This window comes from Ptiloglossa arizonensis, chromosome 1, assembly GCF_051014685.1.
Source record: "Ptiloglossa arizonensis isolate GNS036 chromosome 1, iyPtiAriz1_principal, whole genome shotgun sequence".
In the NCBI taxonomy this organism is placed as follows: domain Eukaryota; kingdom Metazoa; phylum Arthropoda; class Insecta; order Hymenoptera; family Colletidae; genus Ptiloglossa; species Ptiloglossa arizonensis.
This window is the reverse complement of record NC_135048.1, coordinates 4549929-4569135: the sequence shown is the minus strand read 5'-3', so window position 1 is coordinate 4569135 and position 19207 is coordinate 4549929. Positions and strand designations below refer to the sequence as shown.

Below are 19207 nucleotides of genomic sequence, written 5' to 3'. Positions count from 1 at the left end.
TCGTTAATAATAAAAATGTTTGAAGCAGTTTTGCGACATTTTGGAGAATGGTGAAAGTCGGTTCCGAGTAATTCGCGTAGAGATTTTGAAGCCAGATTGCAAATCTCGGTAGTTACCGCCAACATTTAATAATTTGTAGCCACAAAAGCCGTGGGAACTGAGGCTCGATACTGATTTTTATCTCGTTTATCTAGACACTAAATCATCCGAACAGCGACGCTAGATCTTGGCTTTAGAAGCAACAAGCTATGGCGTCGCGCGATCGCGAGCTCGTAGTTTGGATTCATTTCTATTTACGGTGACGTTAAACGATGATCGATCTCCAAGCAAGCAAAGAACGAAGCGAGGAAATCTAATTGCGTATCAAATTGCGTTGTTTAGCCGCGACATGGATTTGTATGCAAATGAATGCTTCTTCGTGACTGGATTGCTTCCCTATGGATTTCATTTTTGTTTACGAACGCTGATGCTTGGCACACAGTCATTCCATTTACAATTGCGCGTATTTTATCGAATATTGTAATCCTCTACGAATATTACACATTATCATTACCTACTCTCTGTTAAACGTTCAAATACACTGCCACTGTATTTCTGCAGAGACTATTCTAACCTCGGTGATAATTTTCTAAGAAGTCTCAGCAGAGAATAATTAAGCTCGTAACGATTGGGCCAAGTATTTTTAAAACTGCTTAAATTTCTTAAAGAACCTTTGGAACTAGATCATTAACGAACCATTAAATAAGACACTTGTGATTGTAAAAGAAGAAAACAACCAAACACTACCCGGAAACTCTATTCAAGTAACTGGTTTATATTCTCAAACGGGTCGTTCAAACTAGACCAAACATTGAGGAACTGTAAAAACTTAGAACTGGAAAGTCATCGAACAATATCTTCAAAGGCAATTTAAAATCTTGGCCTGGTAAGCCTGCTGCTAGGATAAATTACGAACAAACAATCGCTATGTTCAATTCAAACGTTTAAGCTTCTTAACGAGCTCGCCAACGCACAAACTTGATCATGCGGAGTAACGTGAAATAAGAACAACAAACAGCTTCGTTAATCCGGCAACAGCACGTTCCTTCGTCGACCATCATCTAGCGCGTAAGGATCGCAATAATGTCTTGATAACCCTTCCTTAGGAACGTATCTACGGCCAGTTTTCTTCTATTACTATCCCCATTAATGAGATGCGGCGTTACATACGCTGTAATCAATCTTAACACGCCACGAATAGCAATCGCTGCGCGGCTGGATACTTTGTCCGGGGTAGCCGACAATTTTGTCCCGGATCGGTCGCTGAATTATTCACTCGCGGATCTAACGTTCGCGCGATCGATTAGTCGAATCGACGCTTAGCATCGGAATTAACGCTTCTGTGTTAAATTGATAAAGACAACGGTCAGAAATATTGCGAAGACCTCGAGTAACGTTTTGACGATTTTAAACGGTTGGAGCCATTTCAGCTACAGGTCCATGAACGTTCGCGTAATTATTGTTAACGCAACAAAACATTAAGGAAATACGAATACGGTATACTGGCACGACGAGAAGTTTACATCGTGGTGCATCATTGTGCGAAACTTTGATCACCTGAAAACTGTGCCGGAGAATTACAGAGAATTTTAAGGTTTAAAATTATATTAACGGTTCGTGTTGAGGAATATTTGAAACTGTTCGGTTTGAAGTGCTGAAATTTCTTTAACGAGTCCCATCAGCTTTTAGTTAGATGTAGCTGTAGTTTTAGTTTTAGGTTCGGTTTAAGTACGGACTTCATGTTGTGAAATAACATCTGGAGATTGTTTTAACGTTTTAATATAAAGTCACGTGAATTTAGGCGGGAAAATTTTGCAGTTTCGTTTAAATAATCCCTAGTAAATTGTGTCTACTTCGATACGACCAGTCTGGTTGTTGACAGAATTGCTCTCAATAATTTGAAAAAGTTCCAAAACTCGATCATGGCTCACCTAAATCGATAGAACTAATATTTAAAGAAAAAACATGCAACCAACGTGAAATGCGTCGGAAAATGGCCTTTAGCCGCAGCCGAGGCACCCATTATTCAAACACATGTAGCGTTTATAAAAACGGAGCGTAACAGATTCCATCTCGCTAGTTTCGCTTCGGTAACTCGCGCGGTACATTAGTCGCACGATTTACTTGAAGCAACATAGTTATTTAGTCCAACTGGTTCGCGCGAACCAAACTTTGGGGACGACCTAAAATTCTAAGGAGTACAAATACAACGTAAATGGTAAATCTTGAAGTCAAATCTACCTAATCAGATCGAAGGAACGGATAACGAAATATTGAACAAATAAAAGAGAATCAAAAATAGAGAAAGAGAGGTCTGGACGATATAGTACCATGTTTGTGAGTTACAGTGGTACCTTTATGAAACTCTTGGGGCTTCGTTAGACTCTTAAAAATCTAAGGATGTTGGAGACTCCCAAACTTTTTCGGGATTCTTGTGACCATACAAACTTGGACTTCTCGAGATTATTGGAACTCCTGAATTTCTCAAAACTCTTGAAATATTTAGGAATCTTGGTAGCCTTAAAACTCTAGCGATATTTGGAAGTTTTGATTCTTCTGACGTTTTTTGGTCTTGTCAAAGTTACAAAAGTCATGAAATCTTATGTCTTTGGCGACTGTCGAAACACTTGGGACGTTTGTGACACGTCGAGCTCGAGTTCCTTGAGGTTACTGGAACTCTGGGTTCCAATAGTGGTAAATTCCGAGGTCAAATCCACCCAATCAGGCCGAAAGGACCGAAAGAACAGACGGCCAAGCGTTGAACGAACAGAAGGGAACAAAAAAATAGAGAAAGAGAAGCCCCACGCGATGTGGTGCGCTGTGTCCAGGTTACGGTGGCGCCTTTTTGCATTTTTCCAGCTCGACTGGAGAGTCACGACTTTGACCCCCTCTCCCCCTCTCAGCTCGTTGTCCGCGATCGTCCTCGTACATTTACGTTCGCCATTCCTCTGCGTCCACGTGTGTTACACCTAGCTAGTCTTCCTGTGGTACGTCCAACGCTCGCGCGTATCTACAGCCTAGCCGTGTAGCCCTGGACAGAGCTTATCTATCCGGTGTACAGGGCTACGCAGACCTGGTGTCCTAAGAGGGTGATGTCGGTTACTGACAACTTTCTTCTCGCCATTTTTCCAACCAAAGAAACCAGAAGAAAGTTCGAAACTCGCTTGATTAACAGTAACGAGGGGTGGGGGCAATTCAATGACATTATTATGTATAGTGATATAATTTGTATCAAATTCTTCTGACATGTTACCAAATAGGTATCCAAACGAACCATTGTTAGTTCGATAAGACAGTTGTGTTAAACTTTCTCGTCGAATCGACAGAATGCATATCATAAGATGATTTTTGGTCGACTTATAGACAATCCAAAACAGATGACCTTTCGTTAATTAATTCTCCTTTCAATTACGATGTCATTTATCTGAGTTTTATTCTTGTCTCGTGTCTTTATCTATGACCTGAGTATCGCTTGAGATTAGATATTAAAAGCTCTAAAGAAAGTTTTAAACAACCAGAGAGGCAACGATAAAATAATGACCAAAACGAGCAGATTGGACACATGGAAAAATAGAAGGTGAGAAATTTATTTGCAACAATAAGGCGCCTTCTACTACCCGCATAGTACCCCTATGTACCATCTACTGCTACAAAATATCTCTAAGGAACCCAATATACCCATGACATTTCTCCAAACATCCTCAAGAGTTCTCTTCAAAAATTCTAATAGAACTTTATCCTCTATCGAAAAGTTGATTACCTGAAATCTAGCAAAATGTACAATTGGTTGGCTAAAAAAATACAGACTCATCATGAAATGAATACGTCTAGCTAGAAAGCTACCCAAAAGAAAACTCTAGATTGCCTGAACGATTCCTACGATCCGTCGAATTAATTAATTTTACCTGTGCTGGAGTATCTAGCTGGTCTGTAGAGTAGCTAGTCTGTATGTAAAAAATACAGACTCATCATGAAATGAATGTGTCTAGCTAGAAAAGCGCCCAAAAGAAAAATCTTTTCCTGAACGATTCCTACAATCCGTCTAATGAATTTTACTTGTGCCAGAGTATCTACATATAGCTCGTAGGAAAATAGTTACCAAGCCGCAACGGAAGCCAGCAGCCCTCAAAGAAGCGAGGAGGAGTAAAGGCAAAGTGAACGACAGGCCGCTGACCAAGAATCTAACACCTAAGCACGGTAGTGTTTTTTCCATTAGGTGAGCGGCGATGTCGGCCGTGAGTGTTGGCATATTAAAAGGAAAGAGCGTAGCTATTGGTGGGCCCAAGGAACGGGCCCCGCGACAGGAGGCGGTCCATCGCTCTCCGAGTCCGGGACTCTTATCCGTTCTCCTCCGACCCTATTGGTCACCGCCTCCTCGATCGCTCCTACCGACCCTCGTCGCTGCTTGCACAGACTTTTCCGCGACTCACGATCGGTGTGATTTCAAGAGCAACGACTCCCGTATCAGTGTCTGATTGGCCTCTTCGGTTGCCTCCGGACTTGGAGTACCCCAACCCCACGTACCTTAGTTTACCTTCGAATTTATAAACGAGTAGAGATACTCTTTGGAGGAAATGGAAATACCCTTTACCAGTGATCTGTCAAAGCAGATAAGATTTCTAGAGTATCGACTCGACTGCTTGAAGATCGAGGTACCCCAACCTCAGGTACCTTGGTTTACCTTCGAATTTATAAGCGAGTAGAGATACTCTTTCGCGAGGATATGGAAATACCCTTTACCAGTGATCTGTCGAAACAGATAAGATTTCTAGAGTATCGACTCGACTGCTTGAAGGTTGAGGTATCTTAGTACCTACCCAACCCCAGGTACCTTAGTTTACCTTCGAATTTATAAGCGAGTAGAGATACTCTTTCGTGAGGAAATGGAAATACTCTTTACCAGTGATCTGTCGAAACAGATAAGATTTCTAGAGTATCGACTCGACTGCTTGAAAATCGAGGTATCCTAGTACCTACCCAATCTCAGGTACTTTAGTTTACCTACGAATTTATAAGCGAGTAGAGATATTCTTTCACGAGGAAATGGAAATACCCTTTACCAGTGATCAGTCAAAATAGATAAGAATTCTAGAGTATCGACTCGACTGCTTGAAGGTTGAGGTATCTTAGTACCTACCCAATCTCAGGTACCTTAGTTTACCTTCGAATTTATAAGCGAGTAGAGATATTCTTTCGCGAGGATGTGGAAATACCCCTTACCAGTGATCTGTCAAAACAGATAAGATTTCTAGAGTATCGACTCGACTGCTTGAAAATCGAGGTATCCTAGTACCTACCCAATCTCAGGTACTTTAGTTTACCTACGAATTTATAAGCGAGTAGAGATATTCTTTCACGAGGAAATGGAAATACCCTTTACCAGTGATCAGTCAAAATAGATAAGAATTCTAGAGTATCGACTCGACTGCTTGAAGGTTGAGGTATCTTAGTACCTACCCAATCTCAGGTACCTTAGTTTACCTTCGAATTTATAAGCGAGTAGAGATATTCTTTCGCGAGGATGTGGAAATACCCCTTACCAGTGATCTGTCAAAACAGATAAGATTTCTAGAGTATCGACTCGACTGCTTGAAGATCGAGGTACCCCAACCTCAGGTACTTTAGTTTACCTTCGAATTTATAAACGAGTAGAGATACTCTTTCGCGAGGATATGGAAATACCCTTTACCAGTGATCTGTCAAAACAGATAAGATTTTTCGAGTATCGACTCGACTGCTTGAAGGTTGAAGTACTCCAACCTCAGATACCTTAGTGTATCTTCAAATTTATAAGCGAATAGAAATGGAAATATACTTTCCTAACGATTTAATAGATAAAATTTGAAGAGCACCGATTCTCGTATCAACGATTGATATGTTTCTTCAATTGCCTCCTAATTCGCGGTACTCTAGTAATTGCTCAATAGGTTTTGTCATTCGATAAGAAATAGAGCTATTAGATTCGTTGTTTTATTTTTCTAAAGATGGTATTACTATTTGATGAACATGTGCGAAGTTTCACGTAGACCTGTTGACTCATTCGTATATTTACAGTTGTTCAAAGTTGAAGTGTCATAGTATTTTTTTATAATGGAAAAACGACAAAACTTATTGAACAACTTAGTATACTTTCAAGTATATAGGTATATATCTAAAAATATTCTTTGACGAGGTAATTGGGATACTTTTTGCCAGTAATTTCAAATAAAGTTTGTTTACTCAAAATCTGAGGGAAATCTAGATTTTTGTAACATAACAGTAAAGTCCTTTTAACTCGATTAAAGGCTAGAGTTATCAGAATTGTGGGGTCTCTAACGTTAAATTAGGGTATGGGAAATATGATTTTAGTGATCTGTCAGATCAGGCTTTTTGTTTTGTAAATACATTACCTTTAGATGAACGTTCTATACTATTTCTGTTGGTTTAATTTATCTTAATCGAATTACTGGAGATATATATAATAATTATGATGAAAGATGTGAAGGTATAATTCTTAGTTGTTATAAGTAGCTAGGTAAAGAGACTGACTATTTTTGTGCGACTATTGATGATTGACCCACAGCCCTTTATGTTGGAATGCAAACATCTACTTTGATATACGTCGTTGAACATGGATCTATTGTCGACAGACGTTATATATTACAAATTACCTATCATTGTTTTGTACCTGCTAATAATCCTAAATGAAGAGATATCAAGAGATACCTAAAAGCAGTAAAGACTCCTGTTATACACAGAGCTAGATTGACTTAACTCAGTCTCCAGAATTACTTATTAGAATATCTCAAAGATTATTCGTTAAAAATGATTAAGTCTACAAATTAATTTGAATTTTGTTTTCAAACATAACTCAATACTTACAATACCTCCTGCCTTATTCCTCACTCTATCGTATCGCAATACTGAAAACCAGCTCGACGTTAAAACATCCCACACGTTCTCATCCTTTTGCATCCCGATGCAACGGAATGAAATACTCCAACATACTTTAACGTGCAAAAACATCACTGGAAATTAGATTTCCAATTCGAGTAAATTGAAACATTCCATCCATCGAAAATAATTTAAACCGCTCTACAATAAACTATTCAAGTGTCCTAAAGTACGAAAATATCACTGCAAATTAGATTCCCAATCCGGGTGAACTGAAACGTCTTGTCCGTAAAAATCAATGTAACTTTTGATCTTTTCCCTCGGAACGCTCCAAATAAAAGACGCGGACCGCCCCTTTCCCCCAATCGTGTTGCCCTTCTGCGCAACAGCGTGCAAAAATAGGCTAGTTTGTACACACCGTCCCGGTTCATTAACTTCGAGGCTTAAATCGCCGAAGGCGAATCAAATTACACGAACTGGGCAGGGTGGGGGAGGGGCGACGTCGCCAGGGGTGCTTTCTCGGTCGCCAGAAACTCGTCGCGGTTCGCAGAGCGATCGCGACGAAGGATACAATGACTCGCCTGGAATCGGCCGTTTCACGGTAGAATGGAACGAATGAGGAACTCGAGCGTTCTCACGCCTGAGGAAACCCTTATTGTTTAGGGCGTGCGGGCTCGCTTCGAGCGGAAAGTCACGCGACGAAAACGCAAAAGGAAGAGGAAATAAGAAATCTACTTAATTGCAAACGCCGTTTGGTACTCCTGTTCATACACCGTGTAACTGCCCGGTTCGCTCGGTTTTTCGTTACAGCTTTGTTTCAACGGCGATTAAGGGCGATTAAAGGTGGAGAAGTGTGCCAGACACCCTCCCGTGCCGGGCAAAAATGTATTCGAGTACGTGCACGGAACGCGCAAAATTTACCTACACGAAGGTAAACGAACAAACATTCGTTCAAACGAGCTACTTGTATTTACATCTGTAAATCGAACGCTTCGAATGTAATTGAACGTCGTGCGTTAAAAAGGAGCGAGAGTTTGGAAAATATATGCATTTCGATGATCGTTCGGGTATCGAATTGTTTGTCGTTTGAAATTGAAGTTATCGAATTAGCAAAGTGGGAAACTAGAATGTTAGAAAATTGTCCCCGTGAAAATGTCATAAGTGTACTAAGGTTTTCAACAATTATACCTAACGTTATATTATTTGTTTTCTAAATTGCTCGTGACATATTAAACGTTCAGTTGTATTTTTCGATAAAAGTTATTTACGCACCGAGAAAAATGACAAACCCAATTTAATTTCATCTGAAAACGAGTAGCTATAATACATTGTCGAAGATTCATACATATAGAATAATTGACATGGATTAGTAAGCGGCTGTTTCACAATTGTTTCAGAGATTTCAATGCTTTGTAAGTGTATATTTTTGCACCTACGAGAGCTTTGACTGTAACTATCTGCTTCGTACTTGAACAAATCGAAATTTAAAAGCATCGAATTGAGCGATTAAAATAAATTTCCTTGGACTCGTCGTATATGTTTAACAGGAAGTTTACGATACGGTCTCGATTAACAAACAAACGCAACGTATTAAGAACCTGATGTATTATTTTGTATAACGAGCTCGCTTGTGTGAAGATGCATGTCGATATTGTATGACATAAATATGCATTATGTGATGCGCGTAGCGAGCGTAACTAATAAGGTCTTAATTACGAAAAAAAGGTATGCGCGTGCGCCTCAATCTCAAAACACACTTTCCTCGTCGTCGATCCATCCGGTTCAACGACTTCTCGCGCGAAAAGCTTCTTCGTGGCTGTATGCGTTGGAAAAATCGGTAACACTCGTATAAAAATTAACAATTTCCACGATAACAAACTATTCTCGATCGCTGAAAGTAAAACCGGTTTCATCGGAGCAAAAACTTTACACTTACAAGGCGGAACTTTTCTTCAATTAGCTTCAAGCTGATACTTACATTGTTTTTTATGTAGCTTTTATGTAAATTGTTACGTAGGTACATAAGAACAATAAGAATCGGACAGTTACCACGATGAGATCGTCGGTAAATTAATTTAGTAACTTGAATAAACCATACGAGACGATTGGTACGTGGTACTAAACGTAAAAACTTACAAAATAACCTGATAAATATATACAATAATTTGTAAGCGTCTCGTAAAACCATCGTCCAATCGCTTAAAATATCATTAACCCTCCAACGATGTCGTAACATTTCTATCTATAAATAGCGTTTTATGACCGAAATGGCACCGATATAAAACCTACTAATATCGTTAATATAGTACAATCAATGATAAAACGTGACTAATATTTTAAGAACACATTTTGGTAGAGAAGACTCTACAGCTACGTCTGAGGGTCAAAGTTGCGAACGAAAAAATGGCTACCTATTGCCATTTTCACTCAACTCGTTTTCAAATCAATGCAGTAGGAATTGAATGCAACGGATTCCACTAATCCTTTGACACCGACAATGCAGTAGAAATTGAATACAACGGATTCCACCAATCCTTTGAAAGAAGTTTTCTGTCAATCGGAAGATCGTTCGGAGAAAAAGCTTACTAACAATGGCAATTCGCCCGCGAATGGTCCCAGGACAAGAATCACGCGTGTCCAGGACATTACGTAATGTAATGATCTGGTAACCGGCCGCGTAAATTCGCGAACGGCCGCAAATCTCCGGTACGTGACGAATTCCGCGACGAGTGGGTTTTGTTTGGTGCCTAGCACGTTCGATGCACGTGGTCGAGCGTAGTACGTTAAGCTCGTAGTATTAGACGGCCACCTCGTGGCTGGGATCATTGTAGCCCAGCGGAAAACGCCTTTTATTTCGCACATTTCACGGATAATACGAATTCGTAATTAGAATTTGCGATTAGTTGCACGACACCAGTTCCCAGAAATCCTTTCCACCAACTCCTGTCGCATCGATTCCTTTGGTATCGTTCCTAACAACGATCACTCGTAACAAATACCTAAGATTGGCCTTCGACTCTTTGAATGTTAAATAATTTTGTACCACTTATATTGAACACTTTTAATATCAATAGCACGTGACACTTCGAGGTTGAAAGTTTTTAATGTTTAACTACGAGTTGGTGAGACGAACTTAATTTAAAATTTAACACTTAACAAAAATAGTGTTACACGCGAAAGAACATAATCTAAAACTTTATAGAGATCATACATTATGGAGTGTTACCGTTCCACAAAGGAACAATATCCAAAAAATACAAATTCCAAAATGGATTAATATTTGCAATGTGGAATCGTAGCTTGAATATAGATCACGATTATTTTGGAGTTCTCTGATTATCATTAGAAACGATATTGAATGACAAAAATTGCCATAGTGAAATAGATACCGTTCACAGTGAATGGCAAGAAATACAATTTTTGAAGTTTCTCGTCTAATTTTGAGCCATATAACTCAAATTGGTTTGCATTTAAATCGATTCAAAAATATTGATAAATTTTAATGTTTGTTTCATATTTCCGTAATTTGTGATCAACTTACACGCACTACTCGAATAAAACAATGCTTTCGTTGTCGTACAAATGGATTCGACACTCAAAAAAAAAAACTGATTTTACGGTCGAAATAACAGGTTAAATAACCAAAAACTCTTCTATAATTTTGATGTTACCATAATCCATCGTGCTCAATCGAGCAAGCAATAATTTCTTGACCACAAACTTGAAGTAATCCTCGAGACAGTAACGGGAAACCTTTTAGCACTTCGACATCGTCGGTGCCATTTTTTCGCAGGGAACGGTTAATTAAAACTCCAGTTAAAGAAGAGCAGGGCGTGTTAATCTCCGTGGAAACCGAATCGATGTTATTACCATTCAGCTTGGGAGGTGATGATCTCGTAAAAACAAGCTTAAACTGTTAATCCCAAGGCTGGAGATCCGTTCGTGGCTGTAAGTAAGAATGTCCCGCGCCAAAGTTGACGAAGAAGAAGTCGATGGAGCGTGACTTCGGTCGGGATTCGACGAAAGTGAGAATAAACCGGCGAAGATAATGGCCTGACAAAAGAAAGACCCGGCGTGAGGGGAAAAAAGGTCCCTTTCACGGCACCACCATCGGCCAACGGTTACCCTTTCGATAGATCGAGTTTTTACACGATCGTAGAAATACCAGTCCGCGTTCAAGGCCAGCTATTGCCAACAAAGAATTTTTACAGTTTTCGGCGGATCACGTGTACGGCGCGGAATCGAAAAATTGAGGTTATCTTTTTTTTCGTGAAATTTTAATGGTAATGGGTGGCTCTTGGTGTAGTAAATTGGCTAAAATGGTAACAATGGTACAGTTATCTCAAACCTGAAATCGAGGTCCTTCAAATGAATTAAATTGCCGCCTTTCAAACGGCAGTAAGAAATTGTTTGGTACTTTTTATAAAATTATTTTTATCGCGCTAATTACTTTTAGGAGAATTTCGGAGTATCCTAGTTGCTTGAAAAAATCTTTCATCGCGATTATATTATAATCTGACATTTCGTGTACCATTTCGACCATACTGTTTTAATTATTTACTATCTTGAGAAAATTGTCGTTGAGATAATACTCTCCGTTATTATTTCTTTAGCCTCGTAAAATCAACTATCGAGAGTAACATTTATACGCCACTGTGGAGTAGTTGATTTATAGCAACACGATAATTGCGATGACAACGAACGTGTCGATTGAAAAACAGTCACGCAATAAACATTATAACCCAGCTCGAACGACTCGAAGTATGAGGAAGTCGTATATATTCGTTTTCCAGTCCTTTTGTATATATAATGAAGTCGGTAGTTGTTACGCAAGACATTGTACAATAATGAAGCAATTTACTTCCGCCGAAACGTGACATTATTTATAATCCGTGCCGTCGACGTGTTTGTATTTCAAAGAAAAATTTGCCGATCCTGTAATAACACTCCGCGCTTGCGACAGATCTTCCGACATTCTAATGTAAATTGTATGACGCCTTGTCTTAAAAGAAGAATAAATTTCTCGATTAGACAAGGCATTGTCGTCACTTCTAGTACAAAATATAAATTATGGACAATAAAGGTAAAGAAATAAAAAAGGAGAAATTGAATAAATAGAAAATGTATATAACGATTGATAAAATAATCGTTTTCGATCGTCGTTTCTAAAATATGGGATTTCGTTGTGATTATTAAAATAATCAATTTCAGTCGTTTTTTAAATAGCCAATTGCAATGAACGATTCGTAATTCGGTCAAGATTTTTAAACAGAACGCATATACATATTTGGACGCAAACTATATTCTTTATATTTACTTTAGACGGAAACTCGGCTCTATATATAGCACTGCGGGCATTAAAATCCCCGTTTAAAGAAGGCTCAAGGAATACTGATTACGAAACGCTGTTTTCAAATGTTTTATCGACACTTCGTTCGCGTTGTTTTGGAAATTTACTTAAATAATAACCGTAGAAAGAGTTCTACTATCTGCTTACAATTTTCCACCACGATTGTCAACAATTACAAAACACTATGAAATCATACTTTCGTCAAGTTTCTACGTTACCGAGTGCTCGAGGAAAAATGTATTTTAATGACCTCTCCAAGAACGTTACTATCGGTGAATCTATTTCGAACCGAAAATCAATAAACATTAGCGAGAAATGCGTGGAACAGAGGAAACGATTGACGCAACATGTTACGACGTTTTCGAATCCCCGTTACAGACTTGCAAATCCATGTTTCCCGTCCACGTGGTGGCGGTAAAGTGGTTTTACGAGGACCCTGCAGTGTTTTTACGCAGGTTTCGGCCGATAATCGGGCTATCTCGATTCAAAGGTAGCGTCACTGTTTCGTTTTTCGACCAATCACGAAACCAGTGCGCTACGCGAACGAATTACTGTCGATACGCCGGAATATTTTTTCGCTGATAAAACGCTACGTGATAAATTTCATGAAAAACTTGACGTTCGTGCCGAGAGAGAAATTCGTCGACCGTGATATCAAACTTCGTTTCGTCAACTGAGATCTACTCTGAAAAATTCTACGACGCAGATTGTTACGTTCTATTTACTTTATCGTTCTAATCTGCGACTATTTGTGTTACATCGCTGATTCACACCGTATCCGATAACTTCGCAGCTCGAATACGAGTAAAACAATTCGAAACGTATGATTTCGAGAGGATCATACTATTGCCGAAATAATTACTTCGTAGATGAAGGCGTAGAGGAGATTCGAATGTTAACTCTATTTTAATGTAATGAAATTTTCAATTTTTACCGTACAATTTGACAGAGCAATGAATTTTAAAAATAAGAATATCGAAGTACCTACATTTATTCTAAAATTAATCATTTCTGAGGTACTCGGATAATAAAGTATTAAAATTATAATCTTTGAATGTAAGTCAATAGTAGATACGCAGCTACTAAGTATTCAAATTAGAGACATTGAACTATATCGTGTTATTGTTTGGTATATAAACAAACGATAGACAATGTTTTAAGGTATATTAATCCTACTACTAATATTTTCAAAAAAACATTACCGGTGAAGTACGAGAATATGATTCTTTGAACTATTATTTTCCATGTACATTCAGCGCGAAATTTCTCATGCATTCTTTACAAACGCGTTTGAGGTACAATTTAACCAATCAGAATTTGACATGCTACTGTAGACGAGCTTTCTGTGTTCGTCGTCTCGTCATCTCGAATGTAAACACTGTTTAATCTTCCTTCAAACGTCCCTCGTTCCAATCAAATCGATCACTTAAAATTTAACCGAATTTAAATCAAACATTTTGTAATTTCGTACAGTGCGACCAATACAGACCAACACGCGTATTCTCGCACACTTTCTTCTTGTTGGAGCGACTCGAACGATCCGAGCTCCACTTTCGAATTAAACGAATACGTACTCTGATCGACTCGATGATACAAAATTCATTCCTATTTGAAATCGAATCAAATTTTCGACAATTCTCTTAAACGTGACCGACACAAACAAGCCCATATTTCCTTCCACTCGTGTTCCCAGACATTTTCTACTCGTTCGATTAACTTCAACGATACGAGGATCGATCGAATCAGTGATCCGGTTCGCTATTATAATAATCCGCAAATCGCGGCATTGCGAGCCACGTATTGTCCAATTGCATCGCGTAAATCGCGACATAATGGGCCGATAGAAGAAATTTCCGAAGCAAACCGCAGAAGTTTCCCCTCACCCCTTCACCCCTCTTCGCCTACTCGATCGCTATTGATTTAAGGCAGTCTTGTTCGCGAAAGGGGCCCCGCACGCCGTTTAATCCCCCACCACCGCGATCGACTGCAAGAGACAGGGATAGTTCAGAAAGAGAGAAACCGGTGAAAAAGAGCGGGTATTAACCGTATTGGACGCGTGTCAGCAGTTAACGACTTTGTATCAAGGTGATGGAGCCGGAGTGGGGGAAGCTTTCTAAGCTCGGGAGCTTAGCTTGCGCGGGTCTGATTTAAGAGAATTGCGAATCCATGACCGCTACACGCTCACGGCTCTCTCAATTTCAATAAGCAATCGTAAGGAGCAACGGTCACGATTCCTAGCTAAACTAGACCGAACACGGCCTGCTTGTGCTCTTGCGGCGGTTTTCTTCTCTTATTTCTTTTTTTCTCCCTTTGTTCATTAACTATGCGCAACGGTCATTTACAATTTAGAAATCCCGTTTCCGTTGACGGAACCACGCGTTTCGATCAAGGTGTACCACGTTAAGAGATACGTGTAAGAGGCGAGAATGGTAGCGCGCCTCGAATAATTATTTCGGTAAACATTATCGACGACAACGAGTTACAATTTATCCTGAATGTTTTATCACCGTACCGGGAATCGTGCGACAATCTTGTTGGGATTAATTTGTTCGTGTGCGCAACGAAAACAAGTGGTTAAATTAATTCGAATTTAAGATCGTAATATATTGTTGAATTTTCTGTAAGTATGATCCAAAGTTATGTGTGTTTTAGAAATACTTTAGAAGATCATAATATATTGTTGAATTTTCTGTAAGTATGATCCAAAGTTATGTGTGTTTTAGAAATACTTTAGAAGATCATAATATATTGTTGAATTTTCTGTAAGTATGATCCAAAGTTATGTGTGTTTTAGAAATACTTTAGAAGATCATAATATATTGTTGAATTTTCTGTAAGTATGATCCAAAGTTATGTGTGTTTTAGAAATATTTTAGAAGATCATAATATATTGTTGAATTTTCTGTAAGTATGATCCAAAGTTATGTGTGTTTTAGAAATAATCGAACCCTTTTTCGATATAACTTGGTAATTTAATCGAGACAAATAAATTTGAAACGATAAATAACGAATCAATTTCAATGATTGTGTTATGTGTATTTTAATCGGAGCTTCTTAATATCGAATAAACTTTTGTACAAGGATTTCGATTTCAGACCACCCCGTTCTTTGCGTATGCTGTAGTTTAATGGCTGAACAATATCAAACTGTCTTCCACCCGTCTGTACGTTTCTTATCAGCTCAACTCGAAGGTGTACGATTATATTTAACCCTTCCGATGCTATGGACGTGTTTACACGCCCAGCAGATTACATATTCCGAGCGCTGTAGACGTGTTTACACGACTTCTGAATTGGGCACTGTTAGCGCTATAGGCGTGTTTACCTGTCCAACGATGTACAGTATGTAGAAACTGTGCATCATCGATGCAAAATATGTGACGTTCAATTGTTTATAATTACCGTGTTTTTAATTTTACAATGCAATTAAAACATGTTGCCCTCCCAGTTAATGAAATCTTACGAATTTATCAAGATCGAAAAAACGACGTAAAATTTAACGAATGCTGCTGTTTTGAAATTTTATCCAACTTCAAATTTATAAGATATATGTAATACTATGGCTTTATGAGTAAAAACAATACTCAAGGCTGGGAAAGTAAAGGATAATTTTAACTTTCAATACTGGATGATATTATAGTAGCTTTTGTTCCTCTAGGTTTCGTTTCATAAGAGACGACTTTGGGACGACTGATTAGTTTGGACGATAAACGCGCGTTTGAAGTTTCACGTAGTTTCTATTTTAATGGCGCACGTAAAGATAAGTACGTTTTATGAATTGAATTTTTCTATCTGATTAGAAATTTATGAGTTTGATTACGAAAGTAGTGATAAAGCATTTAAATGGTGAACTAATAAATTCAGAAGGGTCAAGATTCAAGATCGGATATGTTCGGGATCCGATCAAAGCATGCATCGATGAGTCAATCGTTAATGCAATTTATAATTTGTTATATCTTTCTGAGATTATAATGAACGGATTAATGAGAATTTCCCGGTGAAAATGAGCCCAAATACGATCTTATTTCGACAATTTTTATTTAGACGTAGTTCATAATTTTCAAAAAATTATTCGGGTTACACACAAATAAAGATTGTTAGAATACAACTCATTCTCACCGGTAAAACTTTGCCAATTCATTGATAATAGTTCAATGGAGATATAATAAATGTTAATTTCCATTACAAAATGCAATTTTTCGGTGTAAAAATTGTCACTAGAAAGTGAGAACTGTTTATATTCTCTTTCGGTCGTACACACACTCTTTTTTCTTTGAAAAAGCAACCTTACCGTCTCTTTACTCTTCTCCTGAGTAATATTCCCAAATCCTATTAACCGACAAAACTACCGTATCAAACTTTTTCAAAAATCAACCATAACTTTACAGGTAAACTTCTCTTCGCCTTTACCAAGCTAAATCTGATTTTTTTCAAAAATCAACTTTGTACTCATAATTTTGCTGATAAACTTCTCTTCGTTTTTATCGAGATAAATTTAACTTTGTCAAAAGCCAACTTTGTACCCATAACTTTACAGGTAAACTTTTCTTCGTCTTTACCAAGATAAGTTTAACTTCTTCAAAAATAAACCTTGTACTCATAACTTTGCTGATAAAATTCACCTTTACCAAGATAAATCTAATTTCTTCAAAAATCAACTTTGCACCCATAACTACTTCTCTTCATCTTCACTAAAATAAATCCAAGTTCTTCAAAAATCAACTTCGTACTCATAACTCTACAGATAAACTCCTCCTCACCTTTACCAAACTGAACGCAACTTCAAAAATACCAAAACCAGCGGTGAAGAAACGAGAAAAAGAAGAAAGAAAGAAAAAAAAAAAAAGAAAAAAAAACGAAGACGCAGCGCGGGAGAAAGTAAGAGATCCTCGTGAATGATTTACCTCCGTCTCTTGGACTGTTGCGCGTCCGTGTGTGTCTGCTGCATATGATGGGGCGATAGGTTGGGCCCGTAAGACAGAAGCTGACTTCCGGCGGTGGGGCAGGCCGGAGGTGGTGGCGGGGGCGGCGGGGCCAATTGGTAGCCCACCGAGGAAGCGGAGGGTATGTAATGCGAGGGGCCCGCTCCCGGGCCCAAACCGACCCCGTACCCCCCGCCACCCGCACCGCCCCCGTACATACCGCTGCCGCCGGGGTACTCTATTTTGCCGACCTTTGTGCCCTTCTGCTTGGACCACGAGAGCTCTCCCGACGTTACGGAGCCGTTCGTTCGCCTTCCGCTTCGATTATCTCTTCATCTTGCCCGCCGCATCCAGCGACGATGAAACTCTCGTCGATTCCACGTAGAAGAGTCTCTCCTCGCTTGGTCGTTCGTTGCTCACTGACCACTCGTTCACTACTTGCGTGGCTGGTTCATGTTCAAGCGAGGAACAAGTGTCCCGATCCGTTCACGGTTATCGCAAAATCTTTCGGGGCTCTCGCGACGGGCCACCGATCGCGATCCTTAGATCTGCCCAGATCTGACGACTGTGGTGCCTCGGGACCTCTGATAGCTTGTGGTCGTTACGTAGACATTGTTCAAGGAAAGTGTCTCTCGATGGAAGACGGTCTATCGCCTTTCGAAATCTCTGAGACTCTTTCTTGGTTATCAACTATCAACTTTCGGTCTTGGAATTGATCGAATTTGTTAGACTCTATTTGGTAGTTTACCACGGTCTGCGCATCAAGAGTATCGGTTTTTCAGCGTTCCGTTATCTCAACATTTCGCCGTATCGTAGTCGATGATTCTTTTCACTTCTCGATGAATGTAAGTCACTGTTTCCCTTCCGAGGTCTACGAATGTCCTCGTGGTTGATTAGCGGAAAGTTCAAGGCTCGGGATTAGTTACATTTGCTAGAGTCTATTCATAGCTTGCAATAAACGGAACACTGAGACCTATACTAACTTCCCAGCGTCTGGTTATCTCGACATTTTGCTACCGCAAACCTAAACAACTCTCGATCATCGGAGCAGTTAATTATTTGTACGTAGATACGTTCGTCCGATCGACCCTTCGGATAAGTTTCGAAGCAGTGTTCATGTCTAAGAACTGTCCCGAAGAACGAATATCCCAAAGGACAGACTCGGGATGGTCTACAGATTGCATAGATACAGGCACCTCGAACCTGAACGATTTCAACTCGAGTGTCAGAACCTCGGCTCTCCTAGTGTCCTACCATCTGAACATTTTGCTACGTTGGAACAAGTCTCACGAGTTTCCTTTAGGTGTCCCAGGTATCCTTGCTGTTTGATCCTCTAAATCCTCGTACTCGTAGATTCCACGCTTTTGTTAATTTCTTAAACACGTATCAAAGGCTAACGTCGAGTCACTTTGTCCTTACCCTGTTGTTGCGATAGGAATACTCGACGGTAAAGAAAAAGACTATCTGAGCGGTTCTTATTGGTCTAGGAGTCTCGAATCTCCTACTGTTAGTACTTGTTCGTTTCAGATTTCCCAGGAACTCCTGCTGTTTCAAGTCTTGTACCAAGTTATTCCTTCCTTTAGCCAGCTTCTTAGACACCTGGCAACGACCGTACAAATTAGTTACTCTAACGTCTTGGCGATATAGAAAAGAAACGTTCAAGTTGCCTCTCTTATCTAGGAGTCTTAAATCTCCTATTGTTAGTGGACTTCTGCTTTGTAACCAACGATTCCTTACTTTTATCAGCTTACGGAGCACTCAACAAAGACTCTATTCGAATCACCCTTTCAGTTCCCCTGATAATGTACCTCTCTTGACAGTGAAGAAGAGAAGCGTTTCTAGACCGTCTCGCTAATCCTAAAGTCTTGAATCTCCTTGTGTCGGTGTGTTCGTTTTCTTTAGATTTCCGAGAAACTTCCGCGTATTTAAGTCTCGTGCAGAAAGATTCCTTGCTCTCGCTGACCGTTTGGACACTCGACGGAGACTCTGCTCGAATCACCTCCCCCCATTCTTGCAGTTTACAG

General features: G+C 39.4%; 1 protein-coding gene across 2 annotated transcripts in view; it reads right to left on the bottom strand.

Annotated features, from left to right (window-relative positions):
• The window catches only part of Tgo (Aryl hydrocarbon receptor nuclear translocator homolog tgo), a 50054-nt gene extending 31296 nt beyond the window's left edge, over positions 1 to 18758 (bottom strand). The window contains exon 1 of one of the 2 annotated variants that reach the window (XM_076306140.1): positions 17166 to 18758. In XM_076306140.1, the coding sequence (XP_076162255.1) occupies positions 17166 to 17401 (236 nt within the window). In that variant the 5' untranslated portion in view covers positions 17402 to 18758. The remainder of the gene's footprint in view (positions 1 to 17165) is intronic. The other variant, XM_076306130.1, reaches the window with a different exon arrangement.
• Between the last annotated feature and the right edge of the window lie 449 nt (positions 18759 to 19207).